This window comes from Pseudopipra pipra, chromosome 3 (assembly GCF_036250125.1).
Source record: "Pseudopipra pipra isolate bDixPip1 chromosome 3, bDixPip1.hap1, whole genome shotgun sequence".
NCBI lineage: Eukaryota > Metazoa > Chordata > Aves > Passeriformes > Pipridae > Pseudopipra > Pseudopipra pipra.
The window spans coordinates 62,109,317-62,133,209 of record NC_087551.1 but is presented as its reverse complement, the minus strand read 5'-3'; the positions used below and the strand labels follow the sequence as shown (position 1 = coordinate 62,133,209).

General features: G+C 38.8%; 1 protein-coding gene across 1 annotated transcript in view; it reads right to left on the bottom strand.

Moving 5' to 3' along the window:
• Nucleotides 1-23,893, bottom strand: part of THEMIS (thymocyte selection associated) — a 73,160-nt gene that overhangs the window by 33,376 nt on the left and 15,891 nt on the right. Inside the window, exons 2-4 of the mRNA XM_064649578.1 lie at nt 23,453-23,611; nt 15,183-15,641; nt 11,582-12,627 (exon numbers count right to left, since the gene is read on the bottom strand). Coding sequence (XP_064505648.1) covers nt 11,582-12,627; nt 15,183-15,641; nt 23,453-23,611 — 1,664 coding nt within the window. The remainder of the gene's footprint in view (nt 1-11,581; nt 12,628-15,182; nt 15,642-23,452; nt 23,612-23,893) is intronic.

Below are 23,893 nucleotides of genomic sequence, written 5' to 3'. Positions count from 1 at the left end.
TCAACTCTTCCCCTGAAACAAATCTTGACATTTATTCATTCAGAGATGAGAAATCAGTCAGCTACTGCGCATTAAAAATGAATGTACAGCAATAAAACCAAAACAAGCACTTTCCACTTTGCCTTGATTTTTATTCCTGTTCACATTTGTAACACCTTTGTTCTTAGCCTTGTCCTTATTTCTCTCAGGCACTGCAATTTTAGTGAAGACTAAGTTGTCTCCGCTTGGCACAAAGCAAAATAAAAGATAGTGCTAAGGTGCAGTGATTGAAGACAAATAATAGAAGAAAGCATATTGTCTCAATACAGCTAACACATTCTGGTGTTGATTACATCCTATTCTCCCATCTGTGCTTCATCCAGTTGAGCCATGGAGGGAGAAAAGATTACTTACTCTCTTCTCAGTGTGTATATCTGCTGTAGGTTCAACACACAACCAGTAAACCCTTATACTCATGCAAAGATTACTGATGCTATCAGATTATTTGCTACTTGACCTGCAAAGCAGTGAAAACAATCCAGTGTCTCTATGCTGGTTGGCATTATAGTACTATTAGAAGCTACTCTAAGTTCCCCTTTATTGTAACCACACTGATTTATCAGAACAAGAACACTTTCTGGGAATTATGTTTCGGCTGCCCCAGAAAAGTGTTTTCAAGACCTTTATTTTTTAAATTGAGTCTAAGTTTTACCTTCTCTGTGGCTTCTGTGTCCTTAATGAATTGTGACCTGCATAGACTACATCACCTCCCTCTGTTACACCCACAGAATTGGGACCTCCAAGATGCAGTTTGTGGGTTTTGCCCACAAAGTGCCTTCTAAATGACATTTATCTGAAATGATTTTCAAAGTGCTTTCAGTCTCAGCCTGAATATTCATCTGCTTTGATAACCACCTCAACTGCCTATGCTTCTTCTGTCTTTGCCCTTGTTTATAAAGATATTGTGTGGTAAGTTAGGATATGAATTTACAGTTTCTTGCCACTAACTTTCTCTGTAAACTCTCTTACAGAGAGTTTCCTTGAACAATTTCCTTGGTTCAAAGCAATTTAATCTCCTCTCAATGCCACGTGAAATATCTAATACTTTCTTCATACTGAATAACCACAAAAGAGGCGATGTAGAAATCCAAATTAGCTGTAAATTCACAGCCTAACACACTTCTTTACGTAGCAAAGCCATCTATTTCAGCTAATTCTTTTCAACTAGGTCGTAGTGATGATATACCAGCATCCCCGAGAAGAAGTTTCATTTACTCTTCCTGCTTTCACTTTGACTGTCATGACTGTAGAGCTGGTGTCTAGTCAGTGAGAGAATCTTATTATAGCAACATCCAAATGTGACACACAGCAAGGATTAAAGTGTTATCCAACTTGTAAATGCATAAGCAGGCTCCCTGGAAACAGAATTCAGACTGGTATTTTCATTTTCAAACCTATATTTTTCTCCATCTGAGCAGTCAATGGAGCATCTTCCTTTCTAAGTAAGATCCAATTATAATGAGAGCTTGGATTGACAGGAAACATTATTATAACTGAATGAGCTGTCAAATCCATGATTAATAAGGTTTTTCATTTAGGTTCAACAATAGCAGCATTAGACTACTGCCATATTATTATTCAATAACTCATAACATTCAAAGAAGGTTTATTTTCTGTTTCGGAGGAGAGAGGGAGATGTCTCACATTCAGCTATTCGTATGGGCAGAAGTGGTTTCAATATTTCATGAGATGATTTTATCTTTATATTTTCTGAAGATGCAAACTAATGAAAAGCCTTATGCAAAATCTAAGCCTGCTGTTTAAGGATTTAGGTTCTGTTTTCCTTCTAGCTCCCATGTTTTTTCATCCAAACTCCTATAGCTTGAGCCATGAGAACAGAGAGGGAGTATCAGTAGTGTAGGGGGTTGGTAGCCTGGGTATTTGCACTATCAGATGTTGTCTATATACAGTATTAGTAGGAGGCAAACCAAGACCTCTTTGGTCCATCTGGTCAACAAGGTGCAAAGTGACAGATGAAGAGCAGATATTTCATGTTAACCACAATGTATGTATGCATGTGGTTGGCTCAAGCAGAGCATTTTTTTTACAGTACACTACTTTTCATACTTATGTGAGAGACAATGAAGGTGGGATAGTTATGAATTAGGATATTCAAAAGAGGAAACAAACATACATAAAAAGAAAAATCCTCCCCCTGAAAAAAGCCTCTTTGTAGCAAAAATGTAATTCCCTCCATCCTACATAAATTCTCTTTTCCCATCCCATTTCACAGTTTGATAGAATGTAACTGGATATTCCATTTTACTGTTTCACTAGTTCTCAATTTTACCTTCCTAGCTTAGCTGCTTAATCCACTCTTCCATCCGAATGGTGGTGCTGCTCCACCATTGTAAGTAGTATAAATGATGTGTCTGTAAAATCTATGTGCTAGAGTTGACTTCAAAAAATTACCTTTTAGTCCAGATTCATTTATATATGATCAGTTATGTCCCATTACTTTTTATCCAAGTATGATCTATCAATATAATCTATATATATTTATATAACCCATATTGTAGCAGTCTCTTTCTCACTTTCTTCCCTTGCTGACACCTTTCATGCTTGCACAAACTAACCTTTCTTAGTTTAATGTTATTATCTGTCAAAGTTCCACAAGCTGTGAAAATGTACAGAGGCATTATAACATCTGAGCATTGTAACATCTGGAAACATCTGAGTTTCCATCCGTAAGTCTTCATGTCTTGAAACTAACTGCTACCTTCCGTAAGCCAGCAGGTGCAGACAAGGATTAAGACACAGGATATACCACAGCAGATGCAGAAGGCAAGCACAAAGACCAGTGTCTACTATTACAATAAATTGTGAACTGGTTAACAAAAGACTGAGCTCACAAAAGTGTTAGTGAGCCTCAGGGTTAACACCTTGCAGTGACATAGGTTCTTAAATAAGTTCTTCTTTCTTGTTTCTTCCTCTTTCAAATACCCACACTTCAGAATCCATCTGTCCTAGACAACTGTCACTTGCCTTTTTCACCTCTTCTGTAGATTAACTTCCAGATAAAAACTTTTAAACAAGGATAAAAGGTACTAGTAATTTCATTGTTGATATTATTTTTATGTTGTTACTGTTATTCCTATTGCAGTAGCCAATGCACAAAATGCTGCATACATATGAAAATTATGCTTGTCTATACAAATATCTAAGATAGGAAAATGAAATATTGTGTCCCATTTCATAGACAGAGGAGACAGCTACATGAACGAGTCGCCACCTAGTAAATGACCATGGATTTACAGCTCATTTAATACTCCATGGCAACTGTCAGTGTGGTTAGTGCTCCAGAGTCAATGTGAGGTAGCTCTGACCCTTACTGAAAATGAGGCAATGTATCTTGCAGTTACCTGAGACTTAAGCAACCATACAAAGTAACTAATGAGCTGTAAATCCACACTCCCTCTTCACACTTGGCAGTTTCTTCATGTATCTGGAGGCAATGATATTTATGTGATTTGCCTGGTGAAGCAGCATGTGACAGAAGTGGCAATGTAAACCAGACCTACTGAGCTCCTATGAACCCTACTCCTCTCATGGCCAGAATTTTCTTGTAGAGATACTGTTCAATTGCTTGGCACATTTCCTTTCAAATGAGAATAGTTCACAAGCAAACTCAACCATTCTTTCCCTTATTAATACTGCAGAGCATGCATTTACCACTTATGCAAAACAGATGGATCCATAAAAGTAGCTTCCAGATACAGTTTCTTAATTTCACACATAAAATATTATTTACTTTTTCAAATACTCTTAAATTTAAAGCTTAAAAGTAATGCTTTGGGAATAGCCTTATTCTACTTTATTAAGCAGATTTCAACTCTAGCTAATTTCGAGTCCAAACTGGGGCATAGTCTAAGTGGTTCATCACCAGTGTTATCCATCAGGGTGGTGCATGGCATGCCACAAACTAGCAAAGAGCTTTCTTTCTTCTCCTTTTTTTCTCCAGTGACTCCTATGAAGTGATACTTTGCGTAGACTCCATCGCACTAGTTCAGATGGACCACTGATATAAGCCACTGCTTACAGGTATTGCAAGCCTGGGATCATTGCTCTGGTTTTCAGTGGCACTACAGGAATCCCAGCAGAATTGAATACCCTGTGCATCCTCAATCCACTTGTCATTTTATATTAACAAAAGAAAAAAGAGAAGTGGGAGAAAAATCTGAACAACAACACCACAACATTGTCATCACAACATATTTACCAGTAAAACTGTTTTGTGTCCTAAGGCAAAACAAGAACATAATGTTGTTAAATATCTTGAAAAGGTTTGGTGCACATTATACATATCTATGCATAAAGAAGGAAAATTAATTTTCTTGTTAAAGACATTAAGTACATTATTTTTCAATCCTCAAAAGCTCCCTCACCATACTTTTTTTGCCATGTGTATGGACTAACACATTCAAAAAGTAAAGAGTGAAAGCCCACGACAGACTGTCATGACAAATTTTAATGGATTTGATGACTGTTTCCACAGCATTCTCTGTTTCTTGATAATCACTCAATTCCTTACTGCAAGGACTCTGGAAAATATGAAACATGCCCACAGGTCTTTTGGGATTTGACCCTGCTGTCACACTGACAACAAGTTTCTCGTTTCCTTTCACGGGGCATATTTTTCAAAGCATAATCCCAACCTTCTGGGGTGCTTTCACTTCCAGAATGCCCAGCTGATAGTACTGCAAAAGCTTGAATTTCATGAAAGAAGGCATAATGTAAATGGGCAATGTCAGTGTTGTCTTTTACACTGATCTCATACAACACTTTAGTGACTTTGGTGAGCATCCTTCTTTTCTTTTTTTTCCCATCTTTTTTTAGCAGTGGCTATATCAACACTAGTTGATTACACAGTGCCTATAAACATCCTTGGATTTCATTTCAACCTGTGCCAACTAGCACTTTCCCAAACAACTCCCAGGCATGATCTGGGGGTTAGAGCACCACCAAGGCCCTCTCCCAAAAATAAGGAGACCAAAGGGTTACTAGCAGAGATGCCAGTTGGCCTTCAGAACCCAGAAAAGTCTACGAAGGTGTTTAAGCAGAGATGGAGTCAGAGAGCCTGGCAGTTGTCCAGAGCTTCAGCAGCTAGTTCTCTGAGATCCTTGTGAGCTGCCTGGCAGGTCACTGCCACTGCTCCACACAGCCTTTTGAGGAGTATGGGGACTGTCCTTCCTGCTGGAAATTCACTGTGGTGTAGTTTATCTCTGGTCATTGTAAATTGAAAAGCTCTTTGGTGACTTCCAAACAGACCAAAATACAGGCCATAAGAGGTAGTGTTAGCTACCCATGAACTTAATTTTCCAATCTTCTTGCTGTGAGAAGGGCAAACAGTAGGATGCAGCCTGCAGAACAGTCTCGTGGGAAGTCAGGCTTCTTGGAACCCCAGTTGAAAAATAAATTCTAGTTTCTATTTTGAAGAGTTATTCTGCTGCAGTGCATCCTTGAATTTTGGATTTATTTTTTTACTTTTTTTTCCTGCTTCATAATTATACATAATTGTATGATTTTGTTATGTGCTTTATTATGTTATATACTTTCTGTGAGGCAAGAAAAAAAACGTGCCAGCCAATTCTCATCTTACTGACATCAATGGCTTTTGGCTCACACACTCTTTGCAGGATTTTCCTTCTTATCAAAGGTTCCATATTTTCATGTGGTTCAATTTTTTATTTCTTCTGGGCATCCTCTTTATTTTTTGTATTTCTTTTCTCTTTGTTCTCAAAGTAATTAATTTTTAGCTCTAAATTAAGCAATTTGCTTTTAACCAGTTGGCACTTTCATCCATCAGCATATCCAAATGTTCATCTGTACCTTCCTTAATTTCATGTACTATATCAGCATTTCCTATAGCAGTAATGCCTTTCTGCAATGACACACCTCAAATTGCCTTGCTGTTTAACCAGACAATTATGTACTGCCTGTCCTTCTTGCAGGCACATTGCTATCTTCCCTACTGTATTTAGTTTTTGAGACACATCATGCCACAGCAAGTGCCTACAGACGTGATGATTCTCTGTGAAAATGTTAAGCTTTTATTATTGTTTAAAAAAGATAGAGGTCTTAATGCCTGGTCTCCATACTGAAAATATCAGGAAAACTCCAGACATTTATTAGCTAGGGATTTAGAGTTTACTGCTCTTCTAACTCCTTCCTGTTGGTTCATACAGAGTCCATAGGGTACCCAGCAGTCCTGGTCCCTCACCATCCAGATTAGAATGCTTCTACAGACAGCGTTGCTTGGTTTCTTCTGCAGAAAAACTCAGGACATGAAGTGGGATGGTGCACATGTAGACTTCAGCCCAGCATGGTATCAGGATGCATATAGGCTTTCCAGAAAATTGTCATGGGCCCCCAGGGTCTGAACATAGCTATAAGTATCTCTGCAACAGAGCACCAATGCAAAATCCTTCAGATTGGACTGTCCAGCCAACAAGAGAATTAAATTGCTTGACTCTTGTCAGCACCTACATCCTGCTCCAGTTTTGCTCCTAAGAACCTAGCTGGAGACTGATGCTCTGCTGAGGTTTGGAATACGTGCTGCTGGGGAACGCAACAAAAGCCTGTGTGTAACTTGCGATATCCCTGCAACCCCTTCTCCATTATGCCTGTGACCTTGGCTTCAGCTCACTGCATGAGAGAAGAGAAAGCAGTGGAGATGTGTTGGGAAGAAACAAGGAACAGGAAAAGGCAAGCCTGTTGAAAGCAGTGAAGTGGACTGGACAACCAATGTCATGTAAGTTAGGGGGAGTGAAAGGCTACATGAAAACTGTAGTACGGGGGGCCCAAGGTACGTGGGTCTGGCATATGTGGCACAGGATGGGTGTTAAGAGGGAAAGGAACCCATGGCACAGTGTTGACATGGTGCTCAGAGAAGCGAGAAGCTGCAGCACAAGGACTTTGAGGGATCTGGGGCCTGATTCACCAGGTGAAGCTGCTGTGGGGATGGAATTTTGAGAGGCTTTAGGAACTTGACCACAGTGACAGCATGGAGTGGCCCTCAGTCTCTAGGGCTGTGCTTCCAAACTTCACATGCTCCTTATTTGGGACTTACAAAGGTACTAGAAAGTGACAAGGAGAAGCAATGCATCAAATGTGGGGAAGGAGAGAGAGTGTGGAAGGTGAGATTCCAGGGAGAGGGAAACCTCCTCTTAAGTGCAGACAAAGAGAGGAAGAGGGACCACAGCTGCTGCCTCAGCAGCCACAGTGTCAGAGAAAAACCCTCCTTCTTATGTTTGCATATGCACATTTCTGCATCTGCTAATGAACCACATTTTTCTTCATTTCCAGAGCCAAAAGATTGTTAATTCCTAAAGTCTGTTGTTACCTATTTCTTCCTGGCTGTCCAGTGTGCATTTTCAAACATGCATTTGTTTAGGAAGGTTAGTTTCTTGTTACACAGCAGAAATATTTGTGTTAAATCTACTCCATAAAGGCCCCAAAAACGTCAAAAATGTTCTGGAAGCAGAAAAGAAATAGTTATGAGGAAGGAAAGGAGACACTGCAGGAAAACTCATTTGCTGAGAAATGCAGCTTATGTCTTATCAACTTAATTCCAGATAAGTCTTCATTTTGCTGTGAAGACAGATGCGATAAATATGTTAATGGCAGATTTTGATAGTTCAGTTTGTAGAATTGCAAAGCCAGATGGAAGTGATAATTTTTCTTTCATTTTAATTTTGAAATAAAAAGCAAGAAAGCAAGAAAGTTCCTGATATCATAACACTGTAATGACTTTTGGAAGGATAATGGACCCTAGCACAAAATGACGATTCACTATCATGCCCTGATACTCCTATTTTATTAAAATCCAGTTTCCCTGGCTAGAATTCTCTCCTGCCAGAGACGAGCAGATTATTGCCTAAAACTGACTTTTGCAGTACCACGTTCATAAAGGTATTCATATGGCAAGAAAGTGAGATGCTCCATTCTCAAATCAGTAGCATTAACTTCTAGGGTTTTGTTTGATCATTCTCACTTTCTAGATAAGCTCACAAATTAGGAACTGAATGACTTAAACCATTTAATTCAACATGTCAGTTAGATCCCCTTGTGAACTTTATTCCAGCAAGGAAAATGTGGATTTCTGGTGAATAACTGCTTGTATCTCATATGTTACGATAAGACAAAGGGTACAAGTTGTTTTATCATCCTTGTCCTCAGTTGGGGCTGCTTGTAGGTAGAGGTGATACTGGTTATTGGATAGATATCTTCTATCTTCTATCCATATTAAATTGATATCTGCTATATGAGATCAGATTAATTTCATCATTCAGTATGAGCTGTTTTGTTTCATTTGTTTAGTTTACACATATTTGCTTGTGGTTTGTTTATTCGATTAGCAAGTAATACAAAATATGTGATCTGTATGTTTCTTACTCAAACAATGTTCGTATGAGAGAGAAAGGGAAAGTCTATGATGTACTGTGGAGGGGAGAGGAGAGATCCCCAGGCTCTGGAAGGGAAAGCTGTATCAGCAGGACCTGAGCCAACTTAATTACCACTGTGAAAAAACTCAGCAGAGTCCTTGGTTAATGCAGCTATATTATGTTTGAGAATTCATGTGTTATCTCTGGACTTTGCTGAACTGTGCAAACATCCATTTCTCTGCAGCATTGAACCTTGCACACAAGTGCAGGCAGTTCTTACACTCATCTGAGGTTCCAGTCTGTGTTGGCTGCTAATCTCGTACAATTCGGTGACTAACATGACCAAAAGTACACAGTGAAGCATACAGTCCTGCTCCTGGCCCTAGGGTTCCTCTACCAAGGTCAGAGAACAGCAGGAAGAGACAGCTGGAGCCTCTCTGCCCTCATGGCCTTGCTCTGAGCTAAGAGGCAATCAGAGCACAAGCTGTAGCTAAAGGTGACCCACTCTTGCAGATTATCCTCAGGTATTGGCATAAAACAGACAGATCTTAGTCCTCTGAGGACTCATGCAGCAGCAGCATTAAATCCTGGAGCTCCAAGCCAAGCAGAGCTTCCCAACTGGTGGGCAAGAAAGCCATTTACCACCCTCCAGCAAGCAGCCAGAGCTCCCCAAGCACCAGGCAGGGAGCTGCCTGCAGGAGGAGCACGGCAACTCATGCAGCACTAAAGCTTATTCCAGGCTGCCACCTTGTCAGGCTTAAGTTCAGCTCATTAGGACGCTCATCTGTTATTTATGTAAATAAGCCTATGGATAGTCACAAATATGCAAAGAGGGCTGTTTATCAGTTTGGCACAATTTCCAACTTCAGACATTCCTGATGCATGTAAAAGAAAATGTAGTCTCCCCTAATGCTGCAGAGGGGCCAAGGCAGAGCCAAGCTGCTACCATCCACGTCCTCTCAGAGGACTCATGGTGCTTGGGATAGAAAAGATAATGCATTCTGTGTGACTTTAAACGCAATATGTTACAGCTCAGGATGCTTAATCTAATGAATAAGGGATCTCTACTTGTTTCACTTTCCCAGGGAAGGAGATTTGCAAATCTGCATAATCTAAGCATTCTGATTGCACTTTATTATTTATTTATAACAAATATGTGACAAAAAAAAAAAGGTCTTCTGAAATAGTGTTTAAATTATCTCCTTCATCTGGACAGCTGCAGTCTAAGGTTGCTCTCGCTCATGAATGCACGAGGAGGAACCTCATATGCGAAGGAACCTCAGCTCCTCTATCTCCTGCTCATTTTGCTCTCTCCTCACTTCAGGAAAATATCATCTTCTGCATGAACCTGATCTGGAAGCAGCATCCCCCTGCTTTGCTCCACACACAGACATCACTAACTGCAGGAGGTTTTAAGTTCTCCTGACAAAGGTACAGGTCTACCAGAAATACAACTTCAGGGAATTTTTCCCCAGTTCTGTACTCCGAACAGTACCAGGCTGATTGCTTGCCTATTATCTCAGAGACCAGTTTCTCATGTATCCTGCCTCACCTAACAGGATGGCTTATTTAAGCTGCTGCAATGTTCATTGAACAAATTAATAGAAAAGAAGTTTCTGCACGAAAGATGGGAGAAAATTATATACCTTTTTATTGTATTACCCTTATCTGAGGGACCCCCTTATCCATTCACATCTCCTATGGTGTGTTGTAACCATCTTCCAGGATCTATGTGGAGCTTTGGACTTGCATGTAGTCTTGGAATTGGCATGAGGGGAGGAAAACCTCCAGCAGGCAGAGAGGTACTCACAAATGCTGCCCTTTCAGAGGGACTCCAACTGGACTTTAGTTTGATAGCAACAAAAAAACCCCCACTTTCTATGAACCCCTCAAAATATAACTACATGAGTTACATTGCTTTTAAAGCATAGCACAAACACAACCCAGAGACCTGAAAGTTTTTCCCTCTTCCTCTGTAGGGAATTTTTATTTGCACATGAGGTCAACTGCAACCTAAGTTAAAGACCTCCTAGACAGTGTCTCTCATTAAAGCCCATCAACCAGCCTTTGATTCTTTCAATACAAGCAAGAAAATTGTGGTGGGTTAACCCCAGCCAGCAGCCAAGCATTCATCCACATGCTTGCTCACTCCACCATGACATCAGGATGATGATCTCATCAGGAGAGAGAAGACTAAGAGCAAAAGCAAGAAAACTCATGGGTTGAGATAATGACTTTAATAAATTAAGGAAAGAGGAAAAAACCCCACAAAAACAGTGATGCAAAGGCAGTCACTCACCACCTCCCACAAGCAGACTGATGTCTGGCCAGTCTCTGAGTTAGGCTAACTTCCTAGACCAATCACCCCCTCAGTTTTTATTTCTGAGCATAGTATTATATGCCATGGAATATCCCTTTGGTAATTGGGGTCAGCTGTCCCATCTATGTCCCCTCCCAACCTCTTGTCCAATCCCAGCCAACTTTCTGGGGGAAGCCCAGGAAACAGAGAAGGCCTTGACGCTGTGGGTGCACTGCTGTGCAGTAGCCAAAAGATTGATGTTGTCAACCCTGATTAAGTGACAAATCCAAAATACAATGCGTTCCCTTAGGTTAAACATGAATAAAATTGTCCTAGAAGGGACACTTCTTTCTTAACATCAAGTGCTTCTAAAACGACTGCCTTTTTTTTTTCCTTTCCCAAACCTATTTGCCACTTACATAAGTGCAAACAATGAATTCAAAAATTTCTATATGACCTGTCCCTATGGGAACTTGAACTTAATTCTGCCATTTCCAGCTGAGCAAAATTATCTTTACATCATAAAAACATGTGCTTCCCCTTAATAAAGATTTAAATACAGGCACTTCAAGTCTCTCCCTTCAGTTCTACAGTGGTGCAGTAAGGGATTATCCATGCAAAACTATACAGCCAAGATTTCTGCTGTGAGCTGGCATGGTTCTGTTGTTTTTCATGGATCAATTAACACACACTGGAGATTTTAGCCATTCTTGTCTATAATGGCTAATTTGCCTATTACTGGGAGCTGAGAGACATCTGTGTGCATGCTGTAAGGATTCAACAGAGAAATGAAGACTTGAAACCCACAGAACATGACTTGTGATTATAAGACATTCAAAGACAAGCTGTGATACCTTACCTTTGGAGCCTGTAGTACATCAGACACATCTTGCTTAGATACTGCAAAAGCAAGTTTGGGGGCAAGTGCTGTTGGCTTTTTGGGAGGCCTAGGTGGTGGATGAAGGGTTTGGTTTTCATATCTTCGCACCATATAGTATTGCTCTTCACTGATCTCTTCCACTGTTGTCTTAGTCACAGGTGGTACAACTACCTGGACATCTTTGCTGAGCAAATGGACCAACATGTTTAAGCGATATACGGGAATCTCCCAGCTCTCCACTGGATTGGTGGCACTACTGATCAGCAAGTAAGAGTCTGTGATTTCCTCTTCAAACTGCAGACCAGGCACTGCAGCCAAGACATCTTCCTCAACGGAAAGGTCCCTCATGGACACTTTGACATTAAAAGGCAAACGGAATTCTTTGCAAATCTCAGAAAGGTGGTACCGTTTCTTGTCATGAATCACTTCCACAAAGCTGCCTTCCATGTACATAGGGAGGAGCACTTTTTTATACGTATCACTTAGTATTTGCTCACAAGCTAAAACATCTACAAGTTTCTTTCTTCCCTCGTAAAGAATTTCACTAGTCTGGCACTGCTGAACTAGAAATTGATCTCCAACCGAAACAGAAAAAAACTCTCTATGAGGGGAAGCAAAGGCTTTAGTTGCTACAACATGAAGCTGTTCCTTTTCACTTCTTGCTATCTCTAAGTCATAGGCAGTTGGAAGCTCACGAGGTCTTCTCTTGAACTTTCCTTTGTAGCTCATAGGGATTAAAAAATGTCTTTTGGGAGAATCACTTCTGATCTCAGACGCTAGGACTCTTGGTGCCTGGTACTTTTTGTAGATGATAATCTCTTTCCCTGTAGACAATAAATTATAAGGGTTTTGGCTTCCTGAAGGTCCTTCCATTATCTCAGCAACCATAGGAAATTCCATGCTAGTTCTCTCAAATACATCTTCCAAAGACAGTGGCTGAAGGAAAGAGCTAATATCATAACAGTCTGTTATATCCTTGACCTCAACATCTAGATCTGAGAGGATATGAACTATGTCCTTTCGAACTGCAAAGGAAAAGAAAATAAATACATTGGGGTTTGTTTTCAAACTGACATTGGAATAAAATACACATCCTGTTGGCCAGATACTAAAAGTACCTTCCCTGAGATGTGTTGCCCCATGTGTAAACATGCACCATGAATAAGGCCAGAAAGTCTAACCGTTGTGATTTGAGATATATGGTTATCAGATATGCATAAGACCACACAAAGGAAGAGAGAGAATAAGGTATATGAGTGAAAGAAAAGCTTAAGGAAGAGGAATGGGAAAAATATCTAATTCACTATTTTACCCACAGCACCTCCAAATGTAATCAGTTGTTTACGTTATCAAAGATATCTTTCTTGGGTACTATTTCTATTCTTTCATTTCATAGTAACTTATGGTTTCTATAAAGAAGTGAGTGGGAAAACATGCTTAATAAATAAATACATTTGAATCCTTTAGCACATGTTGTTGCCATGGCCAGTCTGGGAGAAATAAGGTGTTTTGATATTTATAAGACTAATAAAAACATTTGTAATTACTAGGAAATAATATCACAAAAAACAAAAGAAGGCAAAACCTTTCTGTAACAAAGTCTAAGGTTATTGTTTATGAATCAGGACATTTTACTATAATGCTCCTCTGTGGAAATCCTTGTCTGCATCACCCGGTTTTATTCACTACCAGAACTGAGCCATTGAATTTAACCATCTGTCAGGGAACAACAGCACTTTTATCACAATCGAACTTGCAAAATTTTTAATGCAAAACTTCCAAGCATAAAGCTGACTATGAAATTAAGGCTTGTTTAAGAATTTGGCTCCAAATCAGTGACACCACAGATCTCTGACCAGGGCAGTAAAATTTAACAAGCAAATAATATTTAATTACTTTCTTCAATAATACTTATTCTGCATAGACCTACACACATGGATAGTATACCCTGGGTTCACATTTCCTTGTAGCAGGACATACTGATATTTTATACTGCAAAGTTAGTATAAAGTGTATTTTATATGAGAGAGTTCTGTGGCAGTGATTCAGGACCTATTTGCTACAACTTTGCTTTTGACACCTTCAGGTGACAAACACCCTAAGCACTTCAAGGGAAAGATAACAAAGGAGAAATGGCTAGTGAAAAGTTTTCTAGGAGCATTTGGGGGAGTTCCCCACACATAACTTGTTCATTATTAAGAATGAGAAGTATAGAGGATTCCTGCTCACAGCCTGTGAAAATGTAATCAGTTATCCCTCTTATCAGGAATCCTTTTTATTGAATAGTGGATAGTATTTCTCATACTTTATCTTGTGCCTATTTATAGTTCTTCTAAAAATGGTGAAAATCCATTTTTCATGGTCCACAAGAAAGTAGTTAATCATGTACCACGAAGCCTACTCTTCAAGTTTGTATTAAACAGTTATTTAGGACACATTTCATGCTTCTTAAAGGTTGAGAACACTATGAAATATAAAATAAAAACAACAAATACAACTCTCATTGGAATAACTCATTGGAAGACAAGTGAATACCAAACATTCTGCATCTTCTGAAAGTTTTTAGGGACATTAAATTCCTATTGATTCTGCACAACTATTTAAATGGGTATAGAAACATACCTAAGTGAATGCAGCTTCAGGAGATGAGCTAGATTCCTGAATCTAGCTGGAGTTATAGCAAATGGAGTACTTTATCTTGTGAAGTATGTTTTCCAAACTCACACATTAAATCACATAGGAAGCACATATTGTATGATAAGCATATAACAACTACAGTATAGTGTGTTAACAGTCTCTGCCCACTTTTATTTCTTTTTCTTTTATCCATTTGCTTACATCATTCAACAGAGAAAGCTCAATTATGAAAATATTTCCTACTTAATATCCTCACGAATGACATATTTCTGTTAGGATTTAATTTCTACGCAGCTCACTAGTTTGGTTCTAGTAAATACAACAGGCAGCAAAACCCTTCCAAAAGCTAAGCTACTATCCTGCAATTAGAACTCAGCTGTTTCAATGTTTCAGTGGAACAACTAGAACAGTGTTAATGTGCCATGGATATTTTTGGTTTTTTTAAATAAAAAAACATAACACAAATTTTTCTTTCTGTGGCATCCTCATTCTGAAAAATAAATGGTGATTAAGTGTATTGCAACATATATGTCTATATTCTTTTTCTACCTCCTTAGCCATAGCCATAAATCTTTATTTGGCTTCTCCATGGCCAAAGTCTGAGATGCAAAGAAAGAGAATCAGACAACCAAACAGAATTCCTAAGCTCCACCTTTTCACCATGTGATATATTTTATTTGCAGTGAGGATTTAATTGTAGTGATCAGTAAAAAGATAACAGAAAAAAATTCAAGGTAACAATCTGAATTAACAGATGATAAAGGAATAATAAAGGCAATATTGTTTTTAACTTTCTTTATCTTGAAACTATCATCAGTGTCAAATATGGATCAGGAATTTTTGATAAACTGAATCTTTCCTGGCTATTTTAAGCAAATGTTGTGTATTTAAGGGTACTGTGCTATACCAAGCTTAACAGAACATGATTTTGATTCCTACTTACATTTCATTACTGCCTGCACTTCATAGACAGGCATGAGAATCAAGCAGCCATCAAAATTCTCAGGAAGTGGATTAGAGGAATCCCACATATGTAAAGTATTGGAAAGTTTGACAATCCGTTTTCTGCACTTAGGGATTTTCCATTCTGCAATTTCTTTTAGGGTGTATATCTGGTCATCTTCGCACTCATAGAATTTTCCTTCTTGTGAAAGAGGCAAAGTAAAGGAATGAATCTGGTTATTTCTGACCAAGGCACAGTTCACAGCCATTGTTCCATTGACCTCTTCCACCGAGTTGAAGGTGATCTGCTCACCATGTTTGATTGTGAAGTTTGCCAGTTTTATATCCTCAGGGCTGTAGAAACATGGATGGTCAAATCTTGTTGGCCCAATAGAGACTTTTCTAGTGATTTCTTCAATGCTGACATACGGAGTTTTATCTGCCACAACCTTATAAAGACCTAAGAGCAGAAAACTTGCATTATAAAAAGGGAAATATACAAAGCAAGTCACGCCAAATTTTAGACTGTGAGCGTAATAAAAATGTGGAGCAAAGCACATCAGACAATTCATAGATGACAGTTCAGTTGGTAGAAATCTGACTCTACAAAGATAATATCGGCTGCATGGTACAAGGTACAGGCAGCTGGCATTAACCCTTTCTACTCTGCATCTAATTTCTGACATCCAACATTTTTCTGTCCACAGTTAATTTTTTCTTTGCCACAGAATAAAGAAAAATTATCTTATATTTTTATCTGTCTTCTCAGAAAGCCAACCTTTAAGAGCTAAATGCAGATATGGTACAAGGAAGAGCAACATTAAAGTGATCAGTGAATGCAGGATAAGTTTCTGCCTAAACATCAGTACTATATAACCTTCCACACACAGACTGGGGATTCCTAGACAAAGTATGCTTAAAGATACAACACAAATGAAAAAGTAGCACCTACAGATAAGAAAAAGCAAACAGATTTTAGCATATCTGATAGCTCAGTGCACCAGCTGGATTAATTCAAAGGCTGAGTGTTGCAGCACTCCAACCATCACAACGCAATTAAAATGTTGAAGTTCTGCAAAGCAGAAGCCGTATCTGAGCTTCCCTATCCCCTAGGGACATTATTATTTCATGTTAATCACGCCCCTTGAAGCTGTCTCATTAGGAGTTTTCATTGCAAGAAAAATGTGTACATTTCTATATTTGTGTGAGTGTTTTCATGAAGGAAGATGAACTGGAGGGTTTAGAAGACTAAAATGCAGGGCTTAGCTGAACTGTGTGATTCAGCTGTCTTCTTCACAAGGTGTGGCAGCATTGTGAATGCTGCCTCATGGAATTATAGTGCAGCTTTCTGAGACAAAGACTCGCTTCTGAGTGAATATAACTGAGCATAGAGGTTATTGTTAGGCCAAGTTTGCTGACCACAACTTAACCAACAGCTGCAGGTACAGTGATAAAGAAGCCAAGCTCCCTTGGAGATACTGCACCTTTTCTCCCTTTTATCTCCCAAAGCCAACTAGCAAAAATCCTATTAACCCACTGCTCCACACTTCTGCTTCTCTGGCTACCCAGAGGGCACTTTACTTTGGCTGTTAAGGAGGAAGTATGGGATGAGGAATCAAGGAGTCCTGGTTGGTACCACCAGAGACTCTTTCACAGCAGCTCCAAATCTCAAGAGTAGTTAGTTTAAGCCATGTCTATAAAGTTTTAAATCCAACTGCCTGCAGCCACTTAGTGTGGGAACTGGGTTCACACTAGCCATGACTCCCTTCTTGTGGGAACAAGAATGTGAGAAAAGTGCAAGATGTCCCAGCAAATACTGAAGTCTCAGCAAGGTGGGATGCTGCAAAACACACAGTTGCTGCAAGATCTTGGGAAAAAACTCACTCCCTTCTTTACACCTTCCCTGATTGTGGGATTGTTTAAAAAATTAGATTAGGGGATTGCTTTGGTTAAAAATAAGCAATTTGCTTATTTCCTCCCCCACCTCTTCCCTTACTACTGACCACAATCAACACAACTGAGGGGCCTGCATGGAAGCAGGGTCTCCCTAAGATTGTATTCCTTAAAAAGAATATAAAACCATTACCTCCAACACAACAGCCTTTTTTTCTTTTTTTTTTTGTTTTGTTTGTTTGTTTGTTTTGTTTGTTTTGGTTTTGTTTTGTTTGTTTTGTTTTTATTTTGGCTACAAAATAAATGTGATTCTGGCTTTACTGGAACAAAACCCACTACTTTCACTTCATAACTCTAGCACCATTCTTGCTAAAGGAGATGTTATTAAGATTCTGTCTGTTGAGTTGCTTTTAACTGAATTTATCACCCGATTGGGCATGTTTGGTTCTGGGTGTCCCATGAGGCCACTAGTAACTGTGGGAACTAGCAGCTCTGAGGGCCTGTTAGCAGCCTGAAGAGTAATAGTCTATTTGATCTTCTGCAGAAATAGTCACTAGTTATGCCTATGTCACTGCTTTCTGCAGTTCTGTGCCTTCAGAGTTGTCTGTATGAAAGCCAGCTTTTCCTGTGTAAAATTAGTACCCCTGTGTACATACATCCTCTACAGATATGTCCTTATAGCAGCACTGCAGGAAAAACTCCAGGCTTTTTCCTGGGCTGCAAGGAAGCCACATCCATGAATGTAGCTGCACAAGTACAAAGTACAACTGCAACACACTTTTCTTTCCCACTGGTAGTTGTAATATTTCTCATAGCCATTTTTAACACAATTATTAGCAAGGAAGCTATCCACCCCAGTCCTAATCACTACTAAAGCTGTCAGTGCAGATGAACACAAACAGGTTCATCAGCATTTAGAAAGTAACACAGTGTGGGAAGCACCAATGACAAACTGAAACTGTGGAAAAGACAGTATCCCTCAGTGTTCTAGTTTCTTGCTTTGCAAGCACAAGATGGGTATCATCTCCTGGAAGTGCTGGGAGAAAGCAAATACAAATATTCTCAATTAAAAAATATATTCAAAGTAGTTGTGTCCCAAAGGCAGTAACTATGCTTACCCATCTGTGATACAGGAGCACGCATATTTTCCCTCACAAAACCTCCAGATTTGCATTAAAATGCCTCCATAAACTGTGCTTAAAAAACACTTCCAGTTGAAAATATTTTGCAATGTACAGGTACAAGGAACATTCTTTTCCTCTATGAGTCTGACAGTAGTCTCAGGACCTACTAATTTTGCTGGGACTACAGAGTTATTTGTAAGCCAGCTATTTCAGCAGCAAACCAATGAGCATCCTGAATTAGAAAGCAGGTTTCACAGGAAGCATAATTATCCAATTTCATACAAAACTAGACAACTGATTATCCTCTTGGGCCCAGGCAGACTGACTTTGTCAAGGCTGGGAGCAGAGAAATCTTCATCTTCTGTTCTACTGATGTTCTTAATTTTGGTAACAGAATGCTTGTTTAGGCAAGTCAAGAGCCACGTGGCCTTGCATACTTAGCTTTGCATTGATGAGATTCCTGAAGCAGAGGTACCTAATAGCCACCTATGAGTGGCTATGAGTATGCAAAGTTCCATATGCTTCTCTCTCTCTAGAAAATAGGTAAATATATATAAAGTTATTTTGGTATGTTGGGTGAAAGTGACTGTGGTTCCTATCTAACTCTCATAATCTGCCATGGTATCCTCTTATAAATGCTCTCTTTGCTACTATATATATATATATAAAAACAAAACAAAACCACAAGAAACCCAAACAGTATTATCTGGAACCACTCACAATCTTATTAAAATCATTATGAATCAAATTGCAAAACCAAATGTTTTCCAAACCTAAGATAACAAGGAAATCTCCAGGAGGAGGAGACATATGGTAAGTTTGAGATAGTAAAGTTTGGACATTTTGAGGTCAAACAAAAATATTTTTGTATTTTTTCATAAATCATAAAATGAATAAATCAAATTCACTTAGACTTTCCTAAGAGATCTTGGTGGACTATTAAGGGGTAAAACAGATGGAAATAGCAAACCTAGAAAAAAGTCCATCTGGTTTATCAAGATCTGGCATTACTGCTCCTACAGATCTACTTTCTAAACATAATCTGGCCTACAATCAAAGTGTGCTGATGCCCAATGGTTTTGGCTACACACATACGATAACTACAGGAATATATAACTGTTCTTTTCCATGAAGCCTCTGTACCTAGTGAAATTTCACTAGGTGAAATGTCAGCCTAGCTACAACATTATAATTAATAAGACCCAAACCTAATCAGACCATCATTTTCAAGAGAAGTTTTACTAATTGATGTACAGATTGATAGCGAGTTTGAGAATTTGAGAAAATTATTTTCTTCGGTATGGGAGACAAAACATAGCCTGAGGATCACAAGATTAAATGTGCTATGGGAAAGTATGTTTTGACAGAAGGATACTTTTACCACAATGTAGCCTTCTAGACTTCTGATTTTCGATCTTTGAGTCCTGAAGGAAAGGACTATCCTTTTTACTCTCTTTTCCTCACAGAAAACTGAGAAAACCAGTAGTTAGGCTTTCCTAGTAGAGCAGCAGGTAATCTTCAAGAAGAGCAGAAAGATCATCTGTCCCAGACTGCCAGTTTCTGTTCCCCAAGGTAATGCAAAAGACTGGGTAGAGCACAGTTCCTAACTTCTCTGGAGCTGACTTAATTGCTATCCCTCTTTTCCCTCACCTCTACCACCCACCCTCTACCCCCTCTGCTCCAGCATTCTCCTCTCCCCATCCTATTCCAAAGGCCAGCTCTACATCATCTCTTGTTCAGATGAGCCTCCTAGTTCCTAATCCCTGTTCTTCCACAGATGTGCTGCACAGCCACAGACGAGACTTCTGTCTTGTGACTCGCAGAGGCTGAGCACTCAAAGGGGACAGTTGTGCTCAGTTATCTGTCAGACCACATAGGAACGAGCAGCAGCCAACAGCCAGGGACCTCATGAGAACAAGGTCAGTCCAGAAACATTTTTGCAGAAGAAGGAATACAACAGAATGAAATGTAATTGTTTGTGCTGGCACACAGTTCAGATGTTCTGCAAATTACCTGTCTGCTAATTTGCTAGCAGTGAAAATTGTGGATCGAAATGCGGTTAGATGTAGCCGTTGAAGTGTCTAGAGTAACAGCAGACTTCTTTTTTTTTTTACCCAGTGTATAAGCACAGAAAGAATAGCCTGGCCCTCTGAGGCATGAAAAAGAAAAAATTAGAATGAGGATAAAACAATGTAACACAGTTAGTGAACTTGCAGTTGCACTGGTTTCTCTAATGCAAAGGACAGATTAGGCCTTTATCAAGGATCTGATTTGCCAGAGCAGAAAAAAAGGAATTCTGTAGGCTGTAAATACATTCAGAAAGACAAAGATTAAGGCTCATTTAAAGCCAATGAGCACAGTTCTTCACTCACAGAGATGCTATCCTCAGAGTAACCTAAATAGGAGTATTGTTTATTTATGCCAGCATGCACATGATTAAAGGATACATGACCCCATTGCATACAAATGAAAACTCATGACAGAGGAATTGGAAAATAGTATCAAAGCAAAAGATTTCTCTGCATCAACACTGGCAAGAGAGCACTGCACGTACAATGTAAGTACAGTGTCAGCCTCCTGAAGACCTGTGGATATTTTTATTGAATTAAGTCAATGTCAGTGTGAAAAAGATCATCTGTAATTCAGTTCTGTGCTTTGTTCAGGAGATAGGGGAAAGCCATGTTTCATGTATAATGTTTCAGTTAGAATTTAGCATGTGCACCTAATAAAGTGAAAAGGAAGGTCAAGAAGAAGCAGAGACGGGGAAATCTTGACTCTGCAGAGCAGAATAATTCTTCAGCTAAGAACTAAATTAGAGAAATGACAGATTTACATCTTACCAAATAGCTCTTGAATGCATAAGAGTACGTATACAGAGAGAAACAGGAAAGAGGTGCTCCCTGTTGGGCTAATAAGAAGTGTCATTATACACCTCTTCAGTGCTGCTATTCAGCAATACCTGTCACGTGGAGTATAATGATGATAAATTTCAGCAAAACGAACTCTGAATCTATTTTTCAAGTGAAATAACACAGTTTTCTAGAACACTGGTTGCGAGAGTTCGTAACTATGCATGCAAATTGTGATGATTAGATCAAATTTGAAAATGTGCTCAATAGGGCAACAACATCCAAATGCCAAGTTGTAAAAATGATCACTTGAATGCAAACAAATCCTGATTCACTAGGTTCAAGCATATGAAATCACAAGTCATTCTGTTCTAAAGACCAGACATCAACAAATGTAGGATTACTTTTATCCCTCTGTTGTGTTGGATATTTTAGGATTGGACCCCATCTGCCAATCAGGATTTAGAATATGACTTCCTATAGGTATATATATTTTAGAGATAGGAGAAATTTTAATAATAGTAAGGAAGCTTGGTTTCAAGAAAAATACCAAGTATCTTGAGAGTTCACAGGAGAGTCATATTTCAATACCTCTAGATAGCCACAGACAATTAAAATGTCTTTGATCCTACATTTGGGCCCTACTAGTGCTTGAAAATGGCATTCCAGAAAAAGTCTTTTGATAAGTGGTCATATAAATGGTTCTGATTCACTGAGAAAGAAATACGTGAAAGTAAATTGAACATCTACTTGAGGGGCAAATACAGTATATATACAACTATTTCAGAGAGAAATCTGAAATAAATTCATGGCAGAAGATATTTTTATATGGAAATCAGATAAAACATTGCATTCCCATGCACTTTTACATTTTATTTGCTTCAAGAAGCATGTCTTGTCTCCCTCTGCAGAAAAAGCACATACCAGTTTGGATGTTGTCATAACCTAAACCCTTGCATGCACACATGCTCAGCAAGACATTAGAGCATCAATGAAGTTATTAAGTCAAGCACTCAAACACCAGAAAACCTTCATATCATGTTCCCCATGCAGCATTAACTTATCCTCCCATGTGCTTGCAGTACAATACAGTGCTAATTAAATGTTTACATTTTTTTTTTCTACAAAACTGTAGTCTCATTCAGTTCATTAGCTAGACTGAAGGTGAAAGTGAGTCCTGGATGTGATCTCAGACTCTTGAAGTCTGCTGTGTCCTGTGTGTGCTCTGTCCCAGTGTTTCCTACCTGCAGGTGACCCAGAACTTCTCTCCCAGACCTAAACAGACTCCTTCCCATATCCCACTGGCCTTATGCTGTTTTCCCGCCTGCTCATCTCCTCTCTTCGAGCAGCTCCCATTTACCTCTGCTGCCTGCAAGAGTCTCAGTATAGGAAATTCCCTACTTATATATTTTTGTGTGTGGGTGAGATATTCCTCTGCTGCTGAAATCACCTGCACCCCTGTCTCCAGTCCCTGATCTTTGCATGGCAAGTCTTGATCCTTCTGTTCTGCTCTGAGGGGTCCAATCTTTTTCCATCATTTTCCCAACCTAGTTTGTCTCCTCTACTTCCCACACATGGGATACTCACAGCCCATCACTTCTCCCTCTGCACTCCATTCATTTCCCTTTTTAACATTGCTGGGTCCTAATAGTAGAGGAATTGAGATGAGAGCAAAATGCAAAAATTAATAAATATAACGTGTGATGAACTAAGTACCCTGGGTTCAGTACTTGGCCAGTTTCCCTAACAAGTCATCATGGACAGAGGAAAATATATTTCAAATAACAAGTCAGTATCACATGCCAAATTTCAAGTCTTTCTTCCAAATATGACTATATTTGTATTTATCTATAGAACAGTTAAAGTATTTTTTAAGGAGAAAAACACATAATTTCCCTCTAATCCTGTTTCCAAGCATGGAACAGCCACTTTGACTATTGGAATTAAAATAAATAATTAAAATAAAAGCAGAATGTAACAAAGTATTGAAAATATTGCATCCAAAAAGAATAAAATACACATGTAGTAATGGTAAATAAATTATAGTTTGAGCACACAGCAAGGAAAATTTCAGCTCAGACGAAGTTCAGCAAAGTTGGAAGTAAATGAAAAGAAAATTTTTGTTGTAATTCTTAGACAGAGTGACTCCAAGTATAGAAAGCATTACTACCAAATATTATAATATTAATCATTTCTATTCAGGTTTAAAAATGAACTGTAAGAGTTGAAATTTAAAAATTAGTTGATTGTGTCTTGTATCTTCTGATAAAACTGTGTCCTTGACAGCATCCAACTCAGCAGTCGCAACCTCAAATATCAATCAAGACAGCAAATCAATAAAATGAACAAAGGTGATTACTCAGGACTATAATTCCTCAAAAACATGTTTGCATGAAATACTATACCGGGGAAATTTAGTGGTAATTCCACTTTGGCTGAAAACCGGCTGACTTCATTATTCTCACAGATACTTGCTATGAGCTTATTAATTTTGAAGCCAATAACTTTAATGACTTCTCCTGTTGACAGGCAGCATTCATTTCCAAACATCTCATAGATGGAGCCTAAAAAGAAATACAAAAAGAAAGAAAAACTTTATTCAGCTTTTTCTCACTTTGTCAAGAGTCTTGAGTGAAAGCAAAAACAATACTTAAACTATATAAAATAATACTTATCCTGTGATAATTGACATAATTTTAATTTTCTTCCTTAGGGTCACGAGAAAATCCATTTTGTGACTTCAGTGACCTCTATATCAGCTCTATATGTACACTGCTCTTAGATGCATGTAAGGAGAACAAGGTGTGAAGAATCTACATTTCTGAATAACCAGACCAAAATGTAAC